At 37.8% G+C, this 23,829-nt stretch overlaps 1 protein-coding gene across 1 annotated transcript in view; it reads right to left on the reverse strand.

Annotated features, from left to right (window-relative positions):
• Positions 1–360: 360 nt before the first annotated feature.
• FGD4 (FYVE, RhoGEF and PH domain containing 4) overlaps positions 361–23,829 on the reverse strand; it is a gene marked incomplete at its 3' end in the record, with an annotated part of 36,975 nt that continues 13,506 nt past the window's right edge. The window contains exons 4-14 of the mRNA XM_010179960.1: positions 16,904–16,993; positions 14,700–14,845; positions 9,803–9,959; positions 8,510–8,648; positions 7,513–7,571; positions 6,733–6,879; positions 5,079–5,251; positions 3,182–3,212; positions 2,916–3,011; positions 2,400–2,525; positions 361–501 (exon numbers count right to left, since the gene is read on the reverse strand). Coding sequence (XP_010178262.1) covers positions 361–501; positions 2,400–2,525; positions 2,916–3,011; positions 3,182–3,212; positions 5,079–5,251; positions 6,733–6,879; positions 7,513–7,571; positions 8,510–8,648; positions 9,803–9,959; positions 14,700–14,845; positions 16,904–16,993 — 1,305 coding nt within the window. The remainder of the gene's footprint in view (positions 502–2,399; positions 2,526–2,915; positions 3,012–3,181; positions 3,213–5,078; positions 5,252–6,732; positions 6,880–7,512; positions 7,572–8,509; positions 8,649–9,802; positions 9,960–14,699; positions 14,846–16,903; positions 16,994–23,829) is intronic.

Here is a 23,829-nt window from a genome sequence, read left to right on the forward strand (position 1 = left end):
TTCAGTTTGGGTATATGTTTTCAAGAATCACTGTAATAGCAGTGTTTTTTGTTGCTATGACAGCTTAAGGGCAGAAGAAGAAATCTGAAAATTTATAAGGTGAGGTGATGTTCTGTCACATTACCTGATGTAACTGGAAAGAAGCAAACAAGCTAGATTCATAATTTATCCTTTAAAAGAAGTAGTGAGAAACAAAGTAGTATTGTAAAAGATGAATGGTGAAAACCAAAATTGATTGGATGGGATGAATTTAGACCAGGTACTTTTTATTTCTCAAACAGAAAACAGCCCTGCAAGAATGCTAGCATTTAGCCAAAACTGTTTGCAACTATGCACATATAGTATTTTTAAATGGCATACCTCCAATATGCCTTTCCTCTTCTTTTCTTCACTGTCTGTACAACCAATTATAACATGATAGCAGTCCTTACAGACTTTGTTCAATTTATTACCATCATATTCGAGATGTGCCTTATAATCAGAACATTTCCAGCAAACAACCTTAGGAAAAAAGAAAGATAAGCAAACATATAAAATGTAAGTATTTATAAAACTTCATGGAAACAAAATTTAATTTTAAATCAATATTATTAAATAAAATTAGTAATATTTTTAATCATCTAGAACAAGAAAGATAATTGCTTTATGATGCTACTGTGTCAACTGCAACTTAATTGAAAATAATGATTTTTCCAAATCCGTGCCACTGATCCTTAACTAGAAGTGTTTTGTACTATTTACCTGGTGTGAACTTGTACTTTGTATATAATCACATTAGAGTTTCAATTATATCTGTACGTTAAAGTTAGGAATAGAATCAGAATATAGCACAAATCATGCTGCAGGAAGAAAATCCTTCAGTTTCCTTAGATGCCAACCTGAAAAGGTACACTTACCATTTTGTTTTCTACATAACCTTAGAAATGTACAACTGAGGCGCACTTTTAATGATTAAAAAATGAATAAAATCAGAAATGTTTAATTTTTTAACGTAAAAATTATTAAACTTAGTTTCAGAATCTGTTCATGAGTACACAGAATACAATGTGTACTCACTGTATGTCACACTTTGTATGTGCCAATGTCATACTTTCTTTTGTCTTTTCACAAAATATATAGAGAAAATTGAAATGCAAGAAGATCTGGGAGAAGTTCTTTCAGTAGATATACTTTTCCACAGAATGTTCTTTCAGGGGAAAGGGATGCCCTGCATTAGAAGTGTTAGTGCAGTTATTTCAAAAAAGTAAAGGAGAAAAATGGACTTGAACCACTCAAGCACCTGAAAAAAACTTTACTGTGGACCGTGGCTCTGCAGTACTTATTTAGATCACTACCTTCAATAAGTATCTCTAGAGAACACGAGTTAAGAATTCCCAATTAGCCACTCCTTGGAAAGACACTATCACTGACCCAAATCAATTCCCATGAAAAATTGTTTTAAAATTAAATGTGGAAGGAGATGGGATAGAACTACAACAGCGGGAAGTAGTTAGGAGTCTAAAGAAAAAGCGGGGGGCAAAGGAAGGAAGATTAATAGAGGAGTTTTAAGAATGATCTGGAAAAAAAACCCCAGATGACAACTATATAATCAATAATTCAGAGCTTCTGAAAAAAGTCTCTAGCGTCCTGTAAAGCACAAAAGCAGCATTGTGAATGCAACAAGCCTTTATACTGCATAGAAAGATTAGAAAGAAATCATACAAAATAACTCATAATACAAAAATTAAACCTGGGCTTGCACTACCACCTACTGGAGAAAGGCAGAGCTGCCGGATGGCAAGAGAAGAAAGCACAGTGTGTTTGCTCTATTATTAATTTCCGAAAACTCCCATGCCATACTACTATCTCTTAGTCACATTACCATAGCATCATGCACAGAAAGCAGCAGTAATACTCTCTCCCCTTCCTAATCTCTCCTTCACGCTTGTTCACACAGTTACTGAACCCAGCTGGGAACAGCTTCAAGGTAACCCAATGAAAAAGTTTTAACTGTAGGTCTTCGTTGTCTTCTTGCAAAGAGGAGGGAGAAGGCAGCAGAACGGGAAGAAAAGGCAGGACAGTGCTGCCAGGGATAACACTGGCTCATGCCAGCTTGATGTGGTGTTGAAACTTGAGATCAGTGGAGGCCACTTAGGGGTAACAGTATAGTATGACCAGCGGCATGGGACATTTTACGCAAACATGCATCTTCCACTGCTCCAAATTATTTCCAAATTTACCATGTCAACTAAAGCAGACAGAAGATCCTTTGTGGCATGCTATACACAGCTTCTCCTTTCAGCCACCATCACAGCAACAAACTCTGCAGCGTAACAAGCAACCAGCAGAAGTCAAGTAGATGCTTAGGCCCGTTTCCCAAGCCTTAGCACCAGCTACAGCAGCGAGGCTTTTGCACTTACATGTCCACATGCTCGGCAGTGATGCCTTCTCCTTGTCAGTGCATTAAAGGGCTCCTTGCATTTCATGCACATGGTTACTTCGTTGTCTCGTATCCACCTTGGTGCTCTCTTCCCAAGCTCAGCGTTCTGAAGCGGGGCAGGGAGAGGATAAGAGAATTTTAAAAAGCAACTATAAAAAGTTGCGCAGTAATTTAGACAGAGGAAATAATTATTCTCTTCCTCTAGAAAGGAAATGGCAAAACACAGCTCAAGCTGCATTTCAAAATCTATACAAGAAATAACAAAGAACTCAGTCAAAAATCATTATGCATCACTTAAAGGGTACTGTTAGGCATTTTAAGAAAAAAAGAGGCTCATTTATAAGATTTGGCATTATGAAGAAAAACAATTATCAACAAGAACACTACTTTGTAATTTCTCTGCTTTAAGAATGATGAGCTTGAAAACAAAGTTTCTGCCATTTTTTTTTCTGGTTTTGAAGAACAAAACTGTTACAAAGGAGTAACAGCAACTTACAGAAACCTCAACAGGCATATCTTCATATTCTTTAGCAATAGCATTTCTGAAAGTTTCATTCCTCTGCTGAAAAGCTTCTATAGTATTCTGAAGCGCCTAAAGGAAACAATAGAGAAATTCCTCAAACATATTACTTTTAAAACAGACTCTGCATTCTGACCAGTTATTGATCAGCAGAGGGAAGCTACAGCTAGAAAACATGAGTATTACTTTTTTGATTGCTTCAGTGAAAGTATTTAGAAAATAAAGGATGTAGATGAATTTACCTTTATCCATTCTTCCTTATCTTGTTCAGAACTAAAAGAAATATTTGACACATTAGACCAAAACTAGTTTAGGAAACATTATCTCACTATAAAAAACTTCTTGCAAAAGCCAAGCTTCTGAAGTAATTCTCAGGAAGTTTAAATTTAAACAATACCAACTGTCAAACTTAAAAATACAAAACAAAACAGAAAACAAAAGCATGACTTCAGGCTTCTCAACTTTGCAACAACTAAGCAGTGAATTCAAGTTGAAAGATAAATGTAAATGCATTTTAAAATAGTAATATTTTTAGTAATATAAAGCTATTAAAAGTCATACCAGATCAGCAACCTCTCAAAGAAATAATCTACCAGCTGTTTAAAAACAGTGATTGAAAGTTCTGAAAAATAAATAGAAACCTACTAGTAATGAAAAACCCAAGGGTAAACTAAACATTACAACACTGTTAATACAAGCTCATGAATTAAGGACATTATGGTATAGGGTACATACTCATGTATTAATCAATATTATTTTAATATAATGGAGTAAGATCTCATTTGGTACTTACTCCTTCACAATTCTGTATAGACTTAATGCATTCTAAAAATGTCTATAAAACAAAGCATGAAAACACATTCTTCTCACACCTTAAATAAACTAATGTAATATACTTTCAACTACTGGTAATATGGGAAAGTTAACAAAATAAGCCTACTTTGTTGTATCATTTTTCTTCCAATTAAAAAATGCTTCACAAATGTACATCAAGATGCCATCCTTTCACCATTGAAATGGGTATATGGCATAACAACTTGCCAAGTACTTAGCAAGATATTATACAGCAATTTATAGGAGATGTGACTAAGAGCCAAAAATGAGCCCCGGAAGTCCTGTGAACCTTAGTGGAAAGCTTTTTCCTGTCATTTCTCAAAGTATATCTTTAATTTCTAATTCAATTATAGTGTAGGTAAAATTCTATATGCTGTTATCTTTCTATAGTCACTGCTGTAACTCTCATTAAATATTACTAGTTGTTTTTTTTTCCATAAAGGAAAGTAGCTTGCAAGCTCATTTGCTAGCAAGCTGTGGTTTGTCCCCAAATACATGGTGTCAACACAGAAATGTACCCATCACAGACATCCTCCTGCTTATTTAATCCTCACCTCTCTGCAATGAAATCCTGACTGCTAAGAATAGGATCTTTAAGGAGATCCAAACGGAGAGGTGGAGCACCCTACTCTATTTGAAGTGGGGCAGTCTAGACAGGGAAGGATTTGTCGCGGCAATGCAAAAAGCAGCAATAGGATGGTAACCCAGAAAGGAGGATACAAGGACTAATAAGGAAAGCAGAAAAGTCCCAGTCAGAAGAGTGTGTCTAGAGGAAAAGGACGCAAGAACAAAAAGGAGAACTTGTCGTCCAGTGTAAGGTTGATACCTGGGACAGGAGAACAAGTAAACTAGAAACAGGTCTTAGGAATGGAGGAAAGTGGGTGCCCATCTACCACCGTAGAAAACTATGTTCTACTGGGATGGAAAGTTTTGTTGGGTGGACATGCCCTGAAGAGAACAAACTCCTTTGTACCAAGGTGGCTCAGGTACCAGAGGCAGTAGTCTGTTCACAGATTAACACAATGTCCCAAAGTCAGGCAGATTGCCTTTGCATCAGTTAGCTACGCTGCTTTCAGTTTTCCAGCCAGCCCATTCACGCATCTCTGCAAAGTGAGGCAACTGAAGATGCATCTTCTACTCCAAGAGATTCTTGGACAGACAATTTGTGACTTTTGGCAGCCTAGGTTATTTTCAAAACTCTAGCATTAAGATGAAGCCCATTGCCTCTTACTCCAAATCTAACTTCACTGTTGTGTATGTATATTTAATCCTCCAAAAATTCTTAGATAAAAAGACTTTGCTTACCTTGCCTGCAACTCCAGTGTTCGCTCTTTTCCAGACACTTGAAAAGTGTGTGGATATTCTTCATTATGAGTTTCTATAATCTTCATACCATCTATGCCAACTCTGTTTCGAACTGAGAACTTTGATCCAACCAAGCTGAATTTAGGCACGCAGTAGAGCAACATATTGTTAAACTGGAGAAAAAAAAGAAATGCATGGCTTTGCATTAACAAAAACACAGATACAGTCACATTTTCTACTGAGAACTGGACAATATAACAAAGCTGGACTTAACGGGTGAGAAAGCAGGTTCTTTCCTGCTCAGTTGACAGATGAGAAGACCAAAGGTCTAACGCAAGGCAACTTTTTATTCTTATTTGTTTATTTCTAATCAAAGGACAGCTTCAGTGGATGTAGGAATAATTGTTCTGCCTATGCAGCAGTCTTCATAGAATGTAGTATCAACTATACTCAGACTGGATGTTTTTTACCACTGTAAACTTTTTATTAGAAAAACCATTCTTATGTTCCAATTTTGCAAAACCTACTCTAAACTGCAGAATAAGAACTCTTTTCTTCAGTGTATAGATTTATATTTATCCTGTACCAAAACCATCTGGTTTTGTATAAGTTGTAACTGATTTTATTTAAGGACATTATTTGTCTTTTCTCCAAGACAGAACAGCTCTTGAGTTTTTATTCACTGAAACCCTCAATATCACAAGAGAAAAATAATACATGAGCAGGACAGAGATATATTCCTTTATTAAAGATAAGAATTTTAAATAATGTTGAAATGTCTAAAGCCTCAGCCTAGAAGCACAGTTATTAAATCAGATCTACAGTGTTTCATTTTCTCACATTTTTCCCCTCACATTTTTCTCAAAATTAATTATTTAACAGAGAAACTCACTTCAGTTAAATCCCAATTCACAGAAATCCTGTCTAGATTATTGCCTAGTCTGTATCACAGATACAGCACACTTGAACTTGTCACCCCTCATATGAAGTGCACATGATTTTAATCATCTGTGTAGCCCCATTTGAGATCTTACTATTCAATTTCTCCTTTTATTTGAAGCACAGATAAGCAGGAATTGTGCCTCAACAACTTGTTACTGATCTTTATTAACCAGAAGACGTGCAATGCCAGATGTTCATAAACAAAAACATATTAGCAATTTTTAAGGCATGGGAAGCAATGAACCACATCAAACCTTTTCCAAAGGAGTCGTGAGGGAGCATGGCTTTACATTGTTAGTTCCAAGACAGGACACAGACACCTGACAGGAGAATGACCTGCCACGATAACAAGCTCCCACAGGACCATGAGACTTATACTGGGAGCTCAACACAATCAATCAGGACTAAAATCCTAAGCTTTTACATTTCATTTTCATGAGAATGTCAAAGTGCTCATGCTCTAGGGCCTGCATTTATAATTGGCTACCGCTTGTTTATAAGTGAGTTGCTGGACACTAGTTTCATTTATTTAAAGTCATGTATTCTGTTCTAAAAGGTATTTTCAAGCCTTTTTGTAAGCGGTATATGCTCTAATATCACTAGTGGAAAGGCATTGACATGAACTAGAGATGATTGCCCTCTCTCTTTGGTAGTTCTTTCGAGTCTAGAAATGTATACAGCCACTCCTGCAAACAAAGGCCACCGTACTTACTAGGAAAAGATACCGTTCTTGAGCAGACGTATTGCGAGCAGCGAGTTTAAGGATCTGTCCTTCTTTTATCAGTTCATTTGAAGGGTTCACAATGTCTTCCTCTTCTCCCAGCATCTCATATATCTCTAACAATTTCTTTAGATTCTCCTTTACAGTGAAAATACAGTTATAAAACTCATTAATTAAAAATGCAGATCTTTAAGCATGTTTAAATGAAATGATGGGAGCTTGTCTAAGTCTGGAAAACATTAGCTTTGAAAAACATGTATTATATACCTGGTAGGTATAGTCAGCCATACAGACTGATTAACTTAGTTGATACAGTAGCAAGTACTTTTAGAAATGTTATCTCCATGTTAATTTTAAAAATGTAGTTATGCATACAGCCTGCATTATTTCTTGTCCAACATATCTCACATACTTAATGGTACTCATCACACCAGCCCAATATGGTAGAAAACCAGTAACTACTCCTTACAAACATTATCCTTCTACTGACAGAAACAGATGAAAAAAGGTTAAGAGTCCAGTGTAGTGTAAGCTATTTGAGCCAAGAGAGGAACCCAATCTGTCTCATTTTCCACTTAAGAGAATTAGATGCAATGCCAGATTTTGTCTGTCACTCCCAGATGTATAAATACATTAAGTAGGAGAAATCACTTGGACTCAGAAAATCCATTTTTGCTATTTTAGGGAAGATTTGCAATCTACACTCCTAGCTTCACCAAATATTCAAATAAAATATATTTAAAAGTGAACAGGAAAACAAGGATCAGTTACCATTTTTCTTATTGCACTATTGGAGTGACTTGCTGCAGTGGATATAATTTCCAGCGATTCTAGACAGCAGAAAAAGAAAAAAGTAAACCTAAAAAGCTGCATTTTTACATATTTATATATTACACAGAAAAAAAAAGTTTATTCCAAAAAATGGTTTGTCATTTTTAAGTGAGTTACACACTACCATAAATTTCTTAAATTATCAATAAAAAGTAACCAAGGTAAAGTGGAAAGCACAAGAAAGTCATCGACCAAATAGAAACTGTAATCTGGAAAGATTAGAAGGGAGTTTCTGCAGATTACTTTAGAGCTTCAGCACTTAGAATCACATTTTTTGTGACGTGAGCAGTCATGGATCTCTCCCCTCTTTTCTTAAAGTAGTCCAGAATGTCAAACTAGATTTTTCAGTTGAAACAGCTTATATTATAAATATTGACAGTAATGGTACTAAAAATGAAATATTTTTAAAAATTGTCTGCAAAGTAATTTAGAACAATCTGTGGAAATATCTTGAACTTTTTCTTGTGTAAAAACAAAGAGGAATAAATTTTAAAACTTGGCTGTTCTTTTTGCTACAAGAGCTTAAGAATACAATGAGTCTAACTCCATTTTTTTACAACTAAGAGACATACATTCCAAATGCGCATAAAGAGAACCAAAATGCCAACAAAAAAAATAGAAAAAAAGAAAACCTACCATAAACCCATATCATCTGCAAAGCAAATAAATCAAAATGTGTGTGCTAGTCCAAAACTAAAGCAAAATCTATGTGCTACAGGAGGAGAATACTAGAGGCTTTACAGTTTTTATATTAACTGCATCCACTATTCAAACAGTTTTTTCCAAAGAATCCTACAACTCCACTGAAGAAATTCTATCATTCTTTTTCAGAGGGACTTTGCTTCTTCACTTTATTTTTCCTGAAAAAATATTTAATTTCCAGTATCCTCTTGCTGATATCTTATTACAGCTCTTTTAATGGCTAGAAGATATTTACTTTCAGCATCTTTCCAGTCTAGAGAATCCTGAGGCAATTTCCTTAGGTAGTCCTTTAGAAGCATCTCGTAGCGTGGAATGCGTTGTACTGGTTCTAGCATGTGATGTTGCAATGTCAAATTTCCACACACTTTTTCCTTCTAAAAAATTGTAAACATATTTCAATGTAGTAAGCAAATATGTTATCGGGATACAGTAAAATAAAAGTTATGATTGATAAAACATGAATAATGTATTTTGAAACATGCATGATAGACATTCTGAAAGAAAATGGAACTACTTTACCAAACCAAATAACTAGAAATTCATTCCTAAAAATAAACAGGAAAAGAGTTTCCTAAGTAGCCAGAACTCACAAATAAAAGACCTACCAAAAAAACCTGCCAAATTCCAGTGTATTTTAACTTAGTTTTGTAGTAACTCAGACAAAAGAATTACAACTGAACTAATAAGAACAGTTCATGACCACACATTAGAAACAGTTCTTAAAAATATACCTCTATAGCCCATTTATCAACCTGAGAAGGGAGCACTCTTTGAGTTTCCTTCATCATGTAACACCCCTCAGAATTGTTTTAAAATGTGTATTAATTTCCATAATGTCAGATCCAATTAAAAGATTACATTAAATACACATAGTTGTCTTCTTCGTGGCTTAAAATCTCTAGATCCTATAGAGCAGGAAAAGGTAAGTAGAAATACCTTATCCTATCTGTAGCTGCTCTGTCTGCAGTAGGAAGACATGTATCTGCCAATTCACAGAGAAACCTACAGGGAGCACTAGAGGGTATAAAAAGCACCTTGGAAAAGGATGGTGCAATGCTTAACTATTAAGCTTTCTTTAGCTTTTGTGGCTCATCATTTAGGATTATATACTGGCTTCCAAAGCATAGTGCTCTGCTTAACAGCACTGGTGTGAGCCAACAGAGTACTTATGAATTCAGTGCAAGGATCTGCAGTTGCACTGATAGGTCACGTTATCCTAAAACAGTATTTGCTTTTAGTATCTACAACAACAAAATGTAGTACTTTTTTTACTAATCTTCCCATGTTTCAGCCTTTCTACTTTGGTCCTCTGTGTTGCACTGGAAAGACTGGATTTGTGTGGGAGTTTTTGCACATGCAAAGAGAAGAAAAGAAGACACAGAATGCGCTGTGAAGCAGATAAAAACAACCCTTAATTCTAAGGAATTTGGTATTTAATTTTATCTTTTTTCATTTTTTTCACCCACAAATATATATATTTTTATATATGCTTTTATTACTTGGCTATCTACATTATTCTCTCCATTACCTGAATGTCTTGAATAATAAATTTGAATTGAGGTGACCGTTCAGTCCACGTTTTCACCAATTCCATGGCATTATCAAAATTCTTCACATACTCTCCGTACATCTTGAGGAAAGGAGCTAACTTTTGCAGAATATCTCCAATTCTGGGGGTGGTAGTCCTGCAAAGTAAAAGGGTGTAATCTCAGAGCAAACAGGAAAGAAAAAAAGTCACAAAAGGTTACAGAACTGTTTCAGGCTTTTAATAGAGAATCCTCTATTTGGGATCACCTCAGAGAGAGTTCCAACATAACCATTAAAACTGACCTGAGTTAACTTGCAAAGATTGTATCCTCTTTGATCATGTGTAAGCATGATAGGCCATGCAGAGCACTAAAGAGAGAAAAGCTGTCTATAATGAACAATTTGAAAGGCTTTGTTTACAAAACATGACCTAATTTATTTTATTTGCAGTTCCTTAAAACTACATTATCTTCTTTTGAGCATATTTTACCCTCTAAATATCTAACCTGTGGTTTTGTTTGAGGCTTAAATCCATACTGTACAATTTCCCTTTTGTGCCTTTTATTTACAACTTCTAAAAATCATTCTTTATCTAAGCAAACCTATGAAATAGAGACACTCCCTTGGATTCCAGTCCTCAGTGATAACGTTCCCACATCTTTCCCAATTATTGGTGGCATCTTCAAATAAAACAGATTAGTAAAGAAACTGATGGAGAGGCAGAGAGAAGCTGCACTCTCAACACACACAAAGAAAGCGGAACACCACACGTGTATCTCCAAGAGCTACAATAGGAAACACACTTCACATTTCATTTTCAAGGACAGACTCAGAAACTCAGTATCTCCAGATTTCTTAAAGCCCAAAATTAATGTTGTGGTAAGTGGGCTAAAGTGAAGCAATCTACTGCAATTACTTAAGTAGTCTTCTCTAGCACACCACTTCTCCAAGAGAAAAGCTGTGCAGAAGAGAGAAGTTACTTGAATAACGAATATTGCCAGGACTAGCAAAGGCTGGTCCAGCTCCAGCTCCCTTCTTGAGAGGCAGAAGGAACCAGTGTATGACCTGGCAGAGGTCTGAGCTTCTGCTGGGCCTGGCAACTGAAGAAGGGGACAAGATAGGGTGGGAAGTTGCTCTCTGAAATCACAATGGCTCTCTACCCTCAATTAGCTTCAAGTATTTGTTCAACCACTCTACATGCAACCAGACAGACACACAGTCAAAGGCAAGCTAGCGATTTAAAACAAAAACTCTTCTCCTTTGGTTCACTGAATGCTATTTATTTCCCTGGGTTGTCTTTTTATCACAATGCAGCATATTTTTAAACTGAAAATAAAATATAAATCATGCCAATTCCAACAGAACCGAAGAAAATGTGAGTATTTCTAAAGGTCACCAGAAAAAAAACCAAACCACCATCATTGAAGTTTTCTGATAAATTTAGAATACAAGTAATTATAAAATTTTGTTATTAAAATACAGGCAGAAAAGACTGTGGCAATCCTTCGTATCTAAAGAAGCTGGCATAAAAAGAGAATATTTCTGCTTAACTGTTTCACAACTATTATTAGACAGACGTTAGAAGAAAATGTTAAAACTTTCATAAGCCAAAAAGTAGAAACAGTTTGTTACATCCGCTCGTCGGATACCCACAGCAGCTCATTTACACAGAGCACTGCAATTTCACCACCTCAGAAGATAAAAAAAACCCCACAACTACTTTTCATGCAAGGTTCTTATATGTCCAAAGACTGAGGCTGTAAAAACACAAATACATCATCATTTCAGGCAAGAAAGACAAGGTCCATTGTGGAGTGCTGGCTCTCCCAGCACGGCCATGATCTTGTGGATGTGATCAACCCTCAGTGCAAATAAGGTTCTTCTGCAACTTTAAGGAAGATAAGAGCCGGACTTTCTAACCGCAAGTAGGCGTACCGTCCATATGTCAGGACGCATGGACAGCAACCAATTAGCTATATGTATTCGCTGCGTGCTTTGCTCGTGACTATCTCGTGACTAAAACCGAGATTATAAAAGCTGTGTAACTCTGCTTAATAAAGGAGAACGACCATACTCATATTGAAAATACCTCGTTACTCCGGGTATCACAGAATCACAGAATCACAGAATGTTAGGGATTGGAAGGGACCTCAAAAGATCATCTAGTCCAATCCCCCTGCCGGAGCAGGAACGCCTAGATGAGGTTGCACAGGAAGGCGTCCAGGCGGGTTTTGAATGTCTCCAGAGAAGGAGACTCCACAACCTCTCTGGGCAGCCTGTTCCAGTGCTCTGTCACCCTCACTGAGAAGAAGTTTCTTCTCAAATTTAAGTGGAACCTCCTGTGTTCCAGCTTGTGCCCATTACCCCTTGTCCTATCATTGTTTGTCACTGAGAAGAGCCTGGCTCCATCCTCGTGACACTCACCCTTTAAATATTTATAAACATGAATGAGGTCTCCCCTCAGTCTCCTCTTCTGCAAACTAAAGAGACCCAGCTGCCTCAGCCATTCCTTATAAGGGAGATGCTCCACTCCCTTAATCATCTTTGTAGCCCTACGCTGGACTCTCTCCAGCAGTTCCCTGTCCTTCTTGAACTGAGGGACCCAGAACTGGACACAATATTCCAGATGCGGTCCTACTCCCACTCCCAACAGTCCATGTCACACAGATAGCTCTGAAAGAATAGGAAGGATAGGAAGGTCACAGAAAGAAGAACCTTCTGAAAGCAGCATCCTCCTCTCTTGATGGACTTACAAGTATAGATAACTACTTCATCTCGTATTCAAACACCACATACTACAAGCAGAAATATGAAATTCTACTAAATGCCATCAGGTCGAAGTCAGTTACTGTTCTTTTGGAGAGAGAGACCAGAAAGAGAACTATTACCCAAGTCAGCACGGCACTACTGCCGGACAACAAAGATAGCATCATTACATGGGTCAGGAGATAGGACTTCACATTGTAACACAGGTACAGAAACACTTTTGTGTGTCTGTGTTATCAGACCATGATGGTAATCCTGTTTGCATTCTGAAAACTCAAACACGAAATAACTCACTTACTAATCGTGATGTGTAGCATCTCATTTAGAACTGTCATGGCTGCAAGAAAGCTAAGCAAAGGTTTGTAAAATCACAGCACAGTAAAGGTTACTACAGAACGACTGCTTTCTCTTCCAATATTCAAGCTAACAGGCATCCAACAAAATTGAAAATTTGATGTGGGATCACTGTTATGCTCTTTTCACAGGAAATCTATTGCAACAAGGCTGTTTCCAGTGTTTTCAATCCGTATGTTTGTAAGAGACATTCAGTTGCTCAACTCATTCAAAATACAACTACCAGACCATTTCATTTCCACTTGATAAGCTTAGACTCACACTGTCTTTTCTTCTAAGAAAGAAAAATGTGCTTCTGATTTGCTTTCCCAGTTTCAAAAACTATGTTTTTTTACCTTAAGTTTGCAAAACAAACCATAACTCAGGGCAAGTGTCAGACATTTTTATCCAGCTATTTTTATTGGAAGCTAAAGAACAATAGATGAAGAGCATAACCCTACCAACAGAACATACTTAAGCATTTTCTGTGTCCAATTAAGGGAACTGCTGAGGAAAATGAACACTCCGTCTGGCAGAAGCTGCTGTTTGAGAGACTGGTGATGGGGAGAGAAAATGATCCCTGACTTTTCTTTCAGCAATAACCAGAAATTGTTCACTTCAACTGCACCCTTTCTTCTAACTCCTCCCAAGAGCATAATGTTCTAAGGACACTTAAACAGGCTGTCTCAGGTACAGCACAGAGGTTCTTTTCAAGTAATGTGGGAAAGATAACATGCTTATAATGCAATTTATTAGTTTTGCACTAATACTCAAAGCTCATCTGCAAAAGCACTTTTCAACCTTTGAAGCTATGTAGTTATACACAAACTTCTAGCATGCAATTTAGGAATTTGCAAATATGCAAGGCAGTGCAACCCATCTTCTGTGCTCTATAAAGCATTCTGAGCAAAATTTTAAGAGTACATCACAAATTCCATTTCAAATACATACACAGCACTTAATGTAGTGCAAGCAGCTTTTTGAACATCATTGGACTAAACTCCACCTCTCATGAATATGCACTCTATTTTAATTCATGCATTCATGATTTCCTATCAGACTTCTTCAACAGATCAGAAGAAAAGGGTGGATTTACCTTACATGTTCATTTCGCAAGGAACAGAAGTTAAGGTATAAACTTTTTGGTTTGGTGTTTGGTTCCCCCCCCTCCCCCGCAGAATAACATGAGAGACCAAAAATACATGGCTATATTTTAATAGTAGAATAGTGTGCACCAAGGCAGGAGAAAGACACTACAATAGTACATAATTATTACAGAGTATATTTACACTTAGGCTATCCTTCTTGCTTGCTCCAAGTAGAGGTGCTGTCAAGAAAAGCTTAGGAAAAGATGTCCCCAGAACATTCCTGATCTGGATGCAGATTTCAAATAAAAAACCCAAACACAGGAAAACAAAAACATACCCCACCTTATTACAGAAAGCAGTAATTGCAAAGCCAAAACACATACATGTTATTTATCTCATCTGTTTTGTATTCTGTGCAATGAATTTGTTAGGTAGCATAATTTCAGTCTGAACTTCTAATTCAGCAAGGCATTTAATCATGAGTAATCTCACTGGCTTCAGTGAGATACATGTCCTTTATTTTGAGCAAATGATGCAAGTCCTCTGCTGAGTCAGATCATGATGAAGAGTGGAAGAGCAGATGTTCTCCTACCCACAGCACTTTCTGGGCCTGGAGCACTTAATTATGAAGATACCTTCCCTACCTCAATCCTATGACAGTTTCTACAGATACGGTTTTAGTAGTATGTTAACCAGTGAATTGCCTCTTACCATTCTTGCATTCTTTTCTCAAGTTCTGGAAGTAAGAATTTACTGTGGAAGGCATTTATCGATGAAATGTTTGAAAATATTTTGTTTATCACTTCAGCTGGAAATGAACCTCTGTTGGCTTCCTCAAGGAGTCTGGAATAGAATACCTACAACACACAAAAAAAAAGAGCACCCCAATCCTATCAGCCTATTATCTTTAATCACTGGAAGACCATCTATCCACCCCTCACACTCCAACTGAGGCAAGATCAACATCTCAATATTTAGACAGGTAACAACAAATGCATTTATTGTCTTTCACTCACCAGAATTTAAAAGCTTCTCCTCCCCTTACACCCCACTTTTTTTCTTGTGAGCCAGGAAAGCGGTGCAGGCATAGCAGACACAAGGAAAGCCAAACTGAAGTAGTGCCATTTTGGATCAGCTCCAGGCATCCTGTCTGTTTTAACAGCTAGATCATCTCAGCTTTCCCAGTCTTTCAGTTGTATTTTCCACTCCTGCTTTCTTTTCAATCAGCATGATGTCTGATCATCATCAGCCCAACCACTCTCCTTGTGTGCCCTTGTCCCTTTATCCTTTTGAAATCAAAGTAGTCGGCAGACTATGAGTGGTCTCCACATACTGCACAAAAAGGGCCCAGTTCTGACTAGGCTTTGTATTTTTTTTAAAGAGATTATAGTAATCTTTCCCCATCAGTGGGCTCTACCTGACTAGACACAGTTACAAAATGGCTAGAGACCTGTGCAGCTGTTACTGTGTACATCCATTAAAAAATGCTTATGAGGAGCTATAGTCTCTCTACCTCCCTCTCTCATGTTTGAACAGACCGCATCTCCCTAGGAAGGGCTTCAGAAATTTGGGCAAGGGCTTGAGGAAGAAGAAAAGAGTCCAAATACAGGAACTTTGATAATCCCAACTGGGACAGCAAAAATGTCTTAAAAGGAAAAAAGCCATACACTTCAAGACATGCTCACTTTGCTGCATCTCCGAGAGGGCAGCTAGTTAGTTTTGACAAGTTACTTTGAAGACGATAAAGGTTATATAAATTTCTAACCAAGTTTAGAAACATAACAGTCCCTTCCCAGTCTTTTGCTTTCCTCTCATTAGCAGCAGCTGAGCAGCTGTGCTTGAAACTAATTTTTCAGAACTCTGTCCAGTTAATATTTGGAAAACAGGCACAGAAGAAATGCACTTATGATCACATCAAGAAAAATAATTGTACATTATCCATCAGAAAAACTTACGAATTAAGTAAATATTTTCCTTTCTTATTTTTAAACTTCTCTAAAGCAAAGCTCTTTTTTTTTCTGCAATACTTTATCTTTTAAAACACACCATATATTCATCCCAATGTGGGTCTGCTAGGTAAATACACTTTCATGAGGAAAATTACTTAGATCCCCAAGAAGCCTGAACGAATATCGTACCAGCTAAGACTTTTTATTTTCATCAACTGTTTTCATAAGGCATATGCCTTATGAAATTTTAAACAGCGATGTCAGAAAATTATGGAATAAAACAATGCAAAGCTATAGGTATCCAGGTAAAATGAATGTAAGAGTTATGTGAGAAGGTAAACAAGGCTTAAAAAGGAAATACTCAAGAACTACAGACTTTCACATGTAAGAATACCAGTTTGATTCTACAGAGCACAAGAATTCAGCCTTGCAAGAAGAGTAATTTCTGTTCACTTCAACAGGATTTAGTCTAAACGTATAGCAGGAAAATAGGGGATACGGTTTAGAAGTCGGGAATCAGTTTAGAATGGGCATCTTCTTAGGTTCTATAGAAATAAAGAAAAATTCTGATCAGATGGCTAAAATGTGAAAGATTTAGGTAATTTTCTACTGGGTGGGTGATTTGAGTATTATAAAACCCTTTCTCATTTCACCAGAAGCCAAGAAATGGTTATTCATCCTCTCTGTGGAAGGGCTACCAGTATGCACTACTGATCATGGTGACATCTCTACACACAGAACATATTGCATTAATATCCACAAAATTCTAATACTTTAAAAAAATGTAGTGCTCTCAAAATTGAAACACAGGCAAAGTGACACGGCAAGCGCAAAAGTCTGACTGCAAAACTCAGCAAAATGTGAAAAACATACCGCACCTCCCATGTAATTTATATACACAAGTATGCATAGCCATTCAGGTGAATTCAAGCCAAGACCATAAAAACAAGTTCAAGAAAACTGTACCCCATCTAGGAGGTCAAGTCTGCTAACGTAGGCTTTTTCTGTTTGCAGAAGTTCACTGGCAATTTTGTGACGTTTCTGTTCATCTGTCTCCTGGAGGAAAATAAGAAGAGCTCTTAGGATATTGCAGGAAACATAATTTAATACTAAAAAAAGCTGAAAAGACGTATGATTACCTTATAGCCCAAAATGTAATGAAAATCCAAGTTTCACATGTAGTAATAGATACTCCATTTTGAAAAATACAAATTTTCCAGCAGTTTAATCCACAAATACAAAAGTCAAAGGAGGATAAAAATCAGTCAAACTGTGGAGCAAAACTCAAAGCCTAAAACATTTAATATTTCCCAGTTTATGTAAGGATCTTTGCCAAAGCACCAACTCCCTGTTTCACAGATCAGCTCACATCCTGGTAATCGAGTACCACTGACCTTTCAGAGCTGGAAGAACTGATGTACAGAGTAAGAGGGAACAGATGGGATTAGTTGGTGTTCGCCCCCATTTCGAAAGTTATTTGGACTGCACGTTCTTTGCATGACAGAACCACTGAAAAATACTGTACAAAATGTTTTATGTTCATCCATACACTCATTGCTGATTAACTGTTGACTGCAATTAGAGAGCTCCTTTGCTAGGTCTTTAAGGAACTCACTTTCGTATCTTAAGGGAAGTTGTATTGTTGGATTCTTATATTGTTGGATATTGGATTCTTCTACTGAACAGAAACTTAAAACATTCATTCAAACTTTAATATTAAACTAAATGTTAGAATATAAAATTATGAGTTGCTATGAGAAGTTACTTCAAAACAAAGAAAGAAAGGACAGACTTCTACAATACTGAAACACTGGGGAAATGCCTCAGGCTCAGAAGTGGCAGATTCAACAAAGTGACACATTAAAATATTTTTCTTCCAGATCTAGTGCTAGCATGAAAAAGCATTCACATCTATCAACAACCGAGTCTCTCCTAAGTAAATGGGAGTCTTATCACTGTGCTTATGAGAAAGCAGTAATTTTCTGGGCAAACCATGGAAAGACTTCATAAAAAAAATAAAGAGGAGAGCTTGAAAGAGTTATTTCTGATTTCAAACCACACACTGCTTTCCACAAGAGTACGACAAACATTTGCAAGTACATTTATAGTTTGCAGAATACTGAATACTGAAGTACAGTCTTTTCATTTAAAGGACTTCAGTGGCTTTTTTCCTTTTTTCAGTATTCAGTAAGTATTCCAAATTTGAACACATTTCAATTCTAATCTGCAGTGTTAACAGTCACATTGCTATATGGCAAGCCTCCTCCCTAAATACAGGCTTTCAATAATGACTTCAAAGTTGTTCATTAAATCTGTTTAAATCAGCATAGCAACCACAGTAACATACAGAACAGCATTTTAAGTGCTGTCAAGAGACATTGCAGGGAGCTGGAGGATTAGCTATTACAGCTACAGCACGCTGTTTAGTGCAGCCATTTATAAGGAATATCACATGTGGACTTCAGGCACAAAACCATGGAGGCTGCTGGTTCCTTGGCAATTTTATTTTGGTTGGTTTTTTCCTCTCCCCCAAATTCCACTTTCTCCCTGAAGTGCTGCTATAGAACGAATCCACAGTTTTCAGAAGATTATTTGGACTAATTAAGAGAAGGAAAAATAACACACAGCAGACTCAAAAATATCACACAAAATGAGCAATTAAAAAAAAAGCCTTTAATCCACATGCTTAAATCAGGGCAAATCCCTCTTACTCTCCCACTACACTCAGACCTAGCCTTTCAGTATCAACCTTGCACATCTTCCTAATACCTGAACCTCACTCACCTTTCTACATCAACCACACTACCTGACTCAGGAATCTTCTATGTGGGGAAAAGATACCACGGAGTAGTTATATTTTAATCACAGTGGCATGTTCTTATTCCAGCATAAGAATACCCACCTATAGGATTATATCAGTCCAAGAATAAAATTTTATCACTAGTTTTCTTGTAGGGAAGTCTCAGTTTCTCACCTCACAATCTCAGTATTTGCCCACAAGTTACATGAACACCCAGCTGTGTTTTTGAATACTACCTCCATCCTCCTCACTACTCATTCACCCGCTTCAGTGTCTTATTTAGCATCCCATCCAAAGAAATGCACTTGGTTTCCACAAGGTCACTCCAGCTTCCTTCCTGTTGGAAACAACAGATCATAGGCTATTTTGCTGGTCTTGGCATTCGTCTCCCTAGGAGCTTTTCTTGAAGGAAGTGGCAGCCACTTATCCTAAGCACATGGAGTGAACTGGGACCAGATGCATGGGTGGACACATGGGTCCTGGCAGCAATGTATATATTGAGTTTTCTGTGAGGGGTTTTTAGTTGTCTTTGGCAACAGGGGAAGGGCTATGGAGATAGCCCTTTAAGAAGCTACCAGAAAAGCTCCCCCTTTTCCTTTGTCAGACCCATCTCTGACCAGGGCCAAGCCAATCAGTGCCCCTGCGAATTCGCGTATTTAAGGGGGGTGCAGGGCATGCTCTCTCTCTCTCTGGCCCTGGCCCCGCCCTACCTGGCCAGGCTGGGCTTGCCCGACCCCAACTTAAGCTTAAGCCCCCCCTGCAGCTCCAGCCCGAAAAAGAGAGAGTGCCAGGAACTCTTCAAGACCATCAAAAGAGACCTGCAGCAGAGAAAGGAGTGGGGCCTGAGGAGAACAACTTTGAAGAACACCAAAATCGGTTGAAGGAAAGAAAGGAGAGGGGGTAGGAGGAGGATGCAGAGCCCAGGTTCCCCTTTTGCAACTCATGGCGAGAGCCGGGTCGATTGCCTGCAGCCCATAGAAGCTTACCAGTGGGACAGGGCCACCTGAGCAGTGGCTGTCCCTGAAGAAGCTGTGACTCCAGGCAGTGTGTGCTGGAGCAGTTCATGTGTGAGGGAACTGAGACTGTGGGCAGACCCAGATTGGAGCTTTGTGGACTTGGACTGAAGCAGTTTTGTGTGCATGAAGGAAACTGCAGCTGTGGGCAGACCCGTATTGGACTTTTGAGGACTTTTTCCCCTATGGAAAGGGGGCCACGTGGAAGCAGAGGGAGAGAGTGGGCGGAGTTCTCCTACTCCTGAGGAGCACATGGTGCAAAACCAACTGCAACCCCCACTCCCATCCCCCTGCACCTCAAGGCAAAGGTGGGGGTAAGGGGAGGTGAAGAAACCAGGAACAAAAGCTGAGCCCAGGAAGAAGGGAGGGGTGGGGGAAAGGTGTTTTGACTTTAAGATCTGGTTGTATCTCCCGTTGTTCTACTCTGATGTTGGTAACAAATTAAAATTGCTTTGTTTTTTTATTTCTTATGACGAGTCTGTCTTTTGCCTGTGATCTGTTTAAGTGGTGAGAAGCCCTCCCAGTCCTTATTTTGACTAGCCCTTTTTTGAGGCATCATGGTGCTCAGTTATGCACTGGGCCTAAACCATGACAATGTGCTACACCACAGGGCACATTTGGTGGACTCAACATTGTGTGAGGTTGGTGTTGCAGCTGGTGTATATGTGAGTGTATAAATATATAAATATTTATTTCCTGCTTTCAGGGAATCCATTCACAGCCATCCCAGCTCTGCCAATGCACACACCACACTGCTTTTCACCTTTACCCTCAGCTGCCCACCCAACCTTCCTTGAAGCCAGCACACAGGGAGTGGCCATACGATGGGCCCAGAGCAGGCAGACCCTGAGAAGGTGCTCAGGTTCTGCAGACCTGAACTTGGCCAGTCCAAGAAGCAGGAAGCAAATCTTACAACATAATTTGGAAATAAATCCTGAGTTATGTTTGTGACAGTGAAAATTACACGGAGTGATGTGTTATTGGAGCTGTTCAACAAAACAGCCTTGAAAATCCCTGTAGAAATAATGGAGGAAAATTCTTAAAAGAAAAGGCTTTAAAAAACATGGAAAACATGAAGTTGGTATTCAACTTCTGAGAACGTAAATGCTTTCCTGAAGAACTACTTTAACAGATCTGTAAAAAACTACTGTATCAAATCTAATCATTAACAATAAAAGGGAATTTTAATTCTCATTTAAATTACAAGTTAAACTTTATCTTAACGTGATATAACCATAAATGCACACATCTCTCTTCACATGTAGGATAATAAGATAGTAGAAATGAAAGTTATACCTTTTTTTTTTTCCTAGAAAACTTTTGTATTTCCTTCCTATGATTTCTTTATGCTTTTAGTACATCAGTATTTATACTGGGCTCCTTACTGTTAACAAAAAACACTGTGAAAAAAAATTTACTACAGGGTATACCTGGACACATATTCTATCACTTCAAGCACAACTTCTCCATGATTTCAGGGAACACTTCAAACTTCTATGACAATCCATAACATATGACAACTCAATATATAAAGCCAAGCAGAAATGGTTAGTGCGACATATAGAGAACATTCACATTAGATAGAGGTACATGATTTTAACTGCTGATCAAAATATCAGAATTGTGAGATAGCAGTAGGTGCACCAGTCAGGACTGCAAACTTGTATGTCCGTATGGATGCTTACAGTAAGAATTTCACCTGGGTTGAGTGATATATTCTTTAGTACAAAGTTGCACATCTTAGAATTATTACATTATTATGGATATTTAAGAAATTAAAACAAGTAATTTTGATCTAAATTGTTATTGAACTCTGAAATTAAGAAGAGGTGTGAAAAATGCTGCTGAGAGTATGAACTTTTTGCATCTGTGTTCATACTTCCTAACATTGCTTTTCCATTGTTCTAAACTTGCAAAAACTAGCAGCCTTTACATAAACCTAAATTCCAATATAGCCATAACTTATTATCCAAACCAAACAGAAGCCATCTCCTATCAAGAAAACTATACGTACTGACATGATAGTGATGCTGTATATAATTCACTCCTATTTATGTGTAACCCTCACCCCAAGGGCTTTACAGTAATATATGAAGAAACAGGGTGAAAGATGTAGAGTATGAACAAATACCATTCAATCTATGTTGTGCTTGTTTGTAATGCTGTGTTCTGTCTAAGGTAAGAACGAGTTTTTCTTTTCTAAAACCATTCATGTCATAGCTGATTCATGATCCAAAGCCTTCATCCCTAAGTCTCAGGAATATAAATGTAAATTTCCAGGAGAATTTAAGATCTCCTTTAATCTATTTACTCTTTAGTTTCTGAAATCAAGCAAAGCACTAAATTTTGCAACATGTGCAATGAAAATCCTGAATGCTACCATCACCTTCTGGCATATTAACTGTATACAACAGCCCTTTGCACAAATGATGGGCGAGTTTCTTGCACAGCAACCAAGAAAAGCATTAAAGATCCTGGTATCCCTAAAGAGGTGATTCTTCTCAAGAGGGTTTATGCATTTATAGGGTACTAAAGATCTACAGCTTTGTTCATGATTTACTGTTGCTTCAGAATACCATAAAATTGTAGAACCTCCCAAGTGTTGCAGCAATGAAGCATTTATTGGCAAGGTTAACTTAGCCACAAAGTTTCACCCTATGTAAAGCAAAACTTCACCTTGCATTTAGAAATATATGCTCTCCACAGGGTTTTGCATCTGAAACACCAGAGTCCCTAATATTGCCATTAAAAGAAGACATCAAGTAAGGACTTCAATAAAGGTGCATAATGGATTCCTCTTAATCTGTGGCATGTATGCAGTCTATATCCCTCTTTCTTACCAGTCTCACAACACATATTGAAGCATTTGTCTTCAGTTCACTCTAGCAGCAGATTTCTCACAAGATGTTATTCCGGAAGCTAATTGATTGAGATGTTCTTGTACTGTTCAGCCTCCGCATTTCAGGCAAACCAAATTTTATGACAGAAGGTGCTTCTGTTGCAAGGCAGAAAACTTCTCACTTTTAATGGTCTTTTTGCTTGTGATATTTGGTGTTTGTGACTTTCAAATTGATTCCATAAGTGCAACAAAGTATACTCTACTCTGGTAATTTAGGGAAAATGTTTCAGAGCAGCGGCAAATTTAGTAAGTTCTGTCTCAACTTTTTCAGAACCTTCAATAATCTGATTTTACTCAGAACTACAGTGATTAGGGGAAAAAAATAATAGTAAAAGAAACAGTATTTCAAAATATTCTTTATTTTCCAAGTCTAAAAAGTAAATTCTGCTCGAGTGTTGTATCATTAACAAATTTAATTCACCCTTTCTAGCAGTGGACTTAGTTTACTTCTGCTGTACATGTATGCATTTACAAAGAGAGAGCACCACTTTTTTCTCTTCCTTGAATTAGGAAATATGGCATGCAAGAGACAAAGAAGATACTTTTCATCAGTATCAAATATATATGTATCATAATTTAAAGCTTCTCTATGACTCACACGCATCTGCTTCTATTGCTTTTACTTGCCTAATTAAAAAGGGCAGAAGAGTGCTGATAGTGCAGTGCAACTTCAACTGGACTGCATCCCAGTTTCAAGACTCTTTACTGACTAAGTGGGCGCTTAGAAAAATCACAGACGGTCTCAGTGCTCTTCTTCCCAGTGCTGCTTGGACACAGAAGCATCTTAAAGTGCTATCAGACCTCTCCTGTTCCTCACCAATGTCCCCCTGCTCCAGACAGCATGGCAGCAGCTGCCTAGGCCTCCACAGGGCTGATTTCAATCTATAGGTTGCATTAGTCCAAACTAAATCAGCATGTGATTTTGTAAAGCATGGCCCTTAAATCAGTCTGTGGTAGACATGCTTCCTGATCTCACCAGACTAAAGGGGATGTCCTTGTATCACAAGCGATCTGGTGTCTGAGGAAGTGCTGCTGTGACCCAGCTCAGTTTTACAGATTCAGTTCTCCACTGATGCTGTCTAAAAAGTTACCATGCGTAGGTTTAGTTTGTTTTGGCTTTTTACCCTTCTAGTACTAGCAAACACCACATCTAGTAACAGTTATGTCACACCTCACAATT

This window comes from Mesitornis unicolor, unplaced genomic scaffold, assembly GCF_000695765.1.
Source record: "Mesitornis unicolor isolate BGI_N332 unplaced genomic scaffold, ASM69576v1 scaffold10272, whole genome shotgun sequence".
Taxonomy (NCBI): domain Eukaryota; kingdom Metazoa; phylum Chordata; class Aves; order Mesitornithiformes; family Mesitornithidae; genus Mesitornis; species Mesitornis unicolor.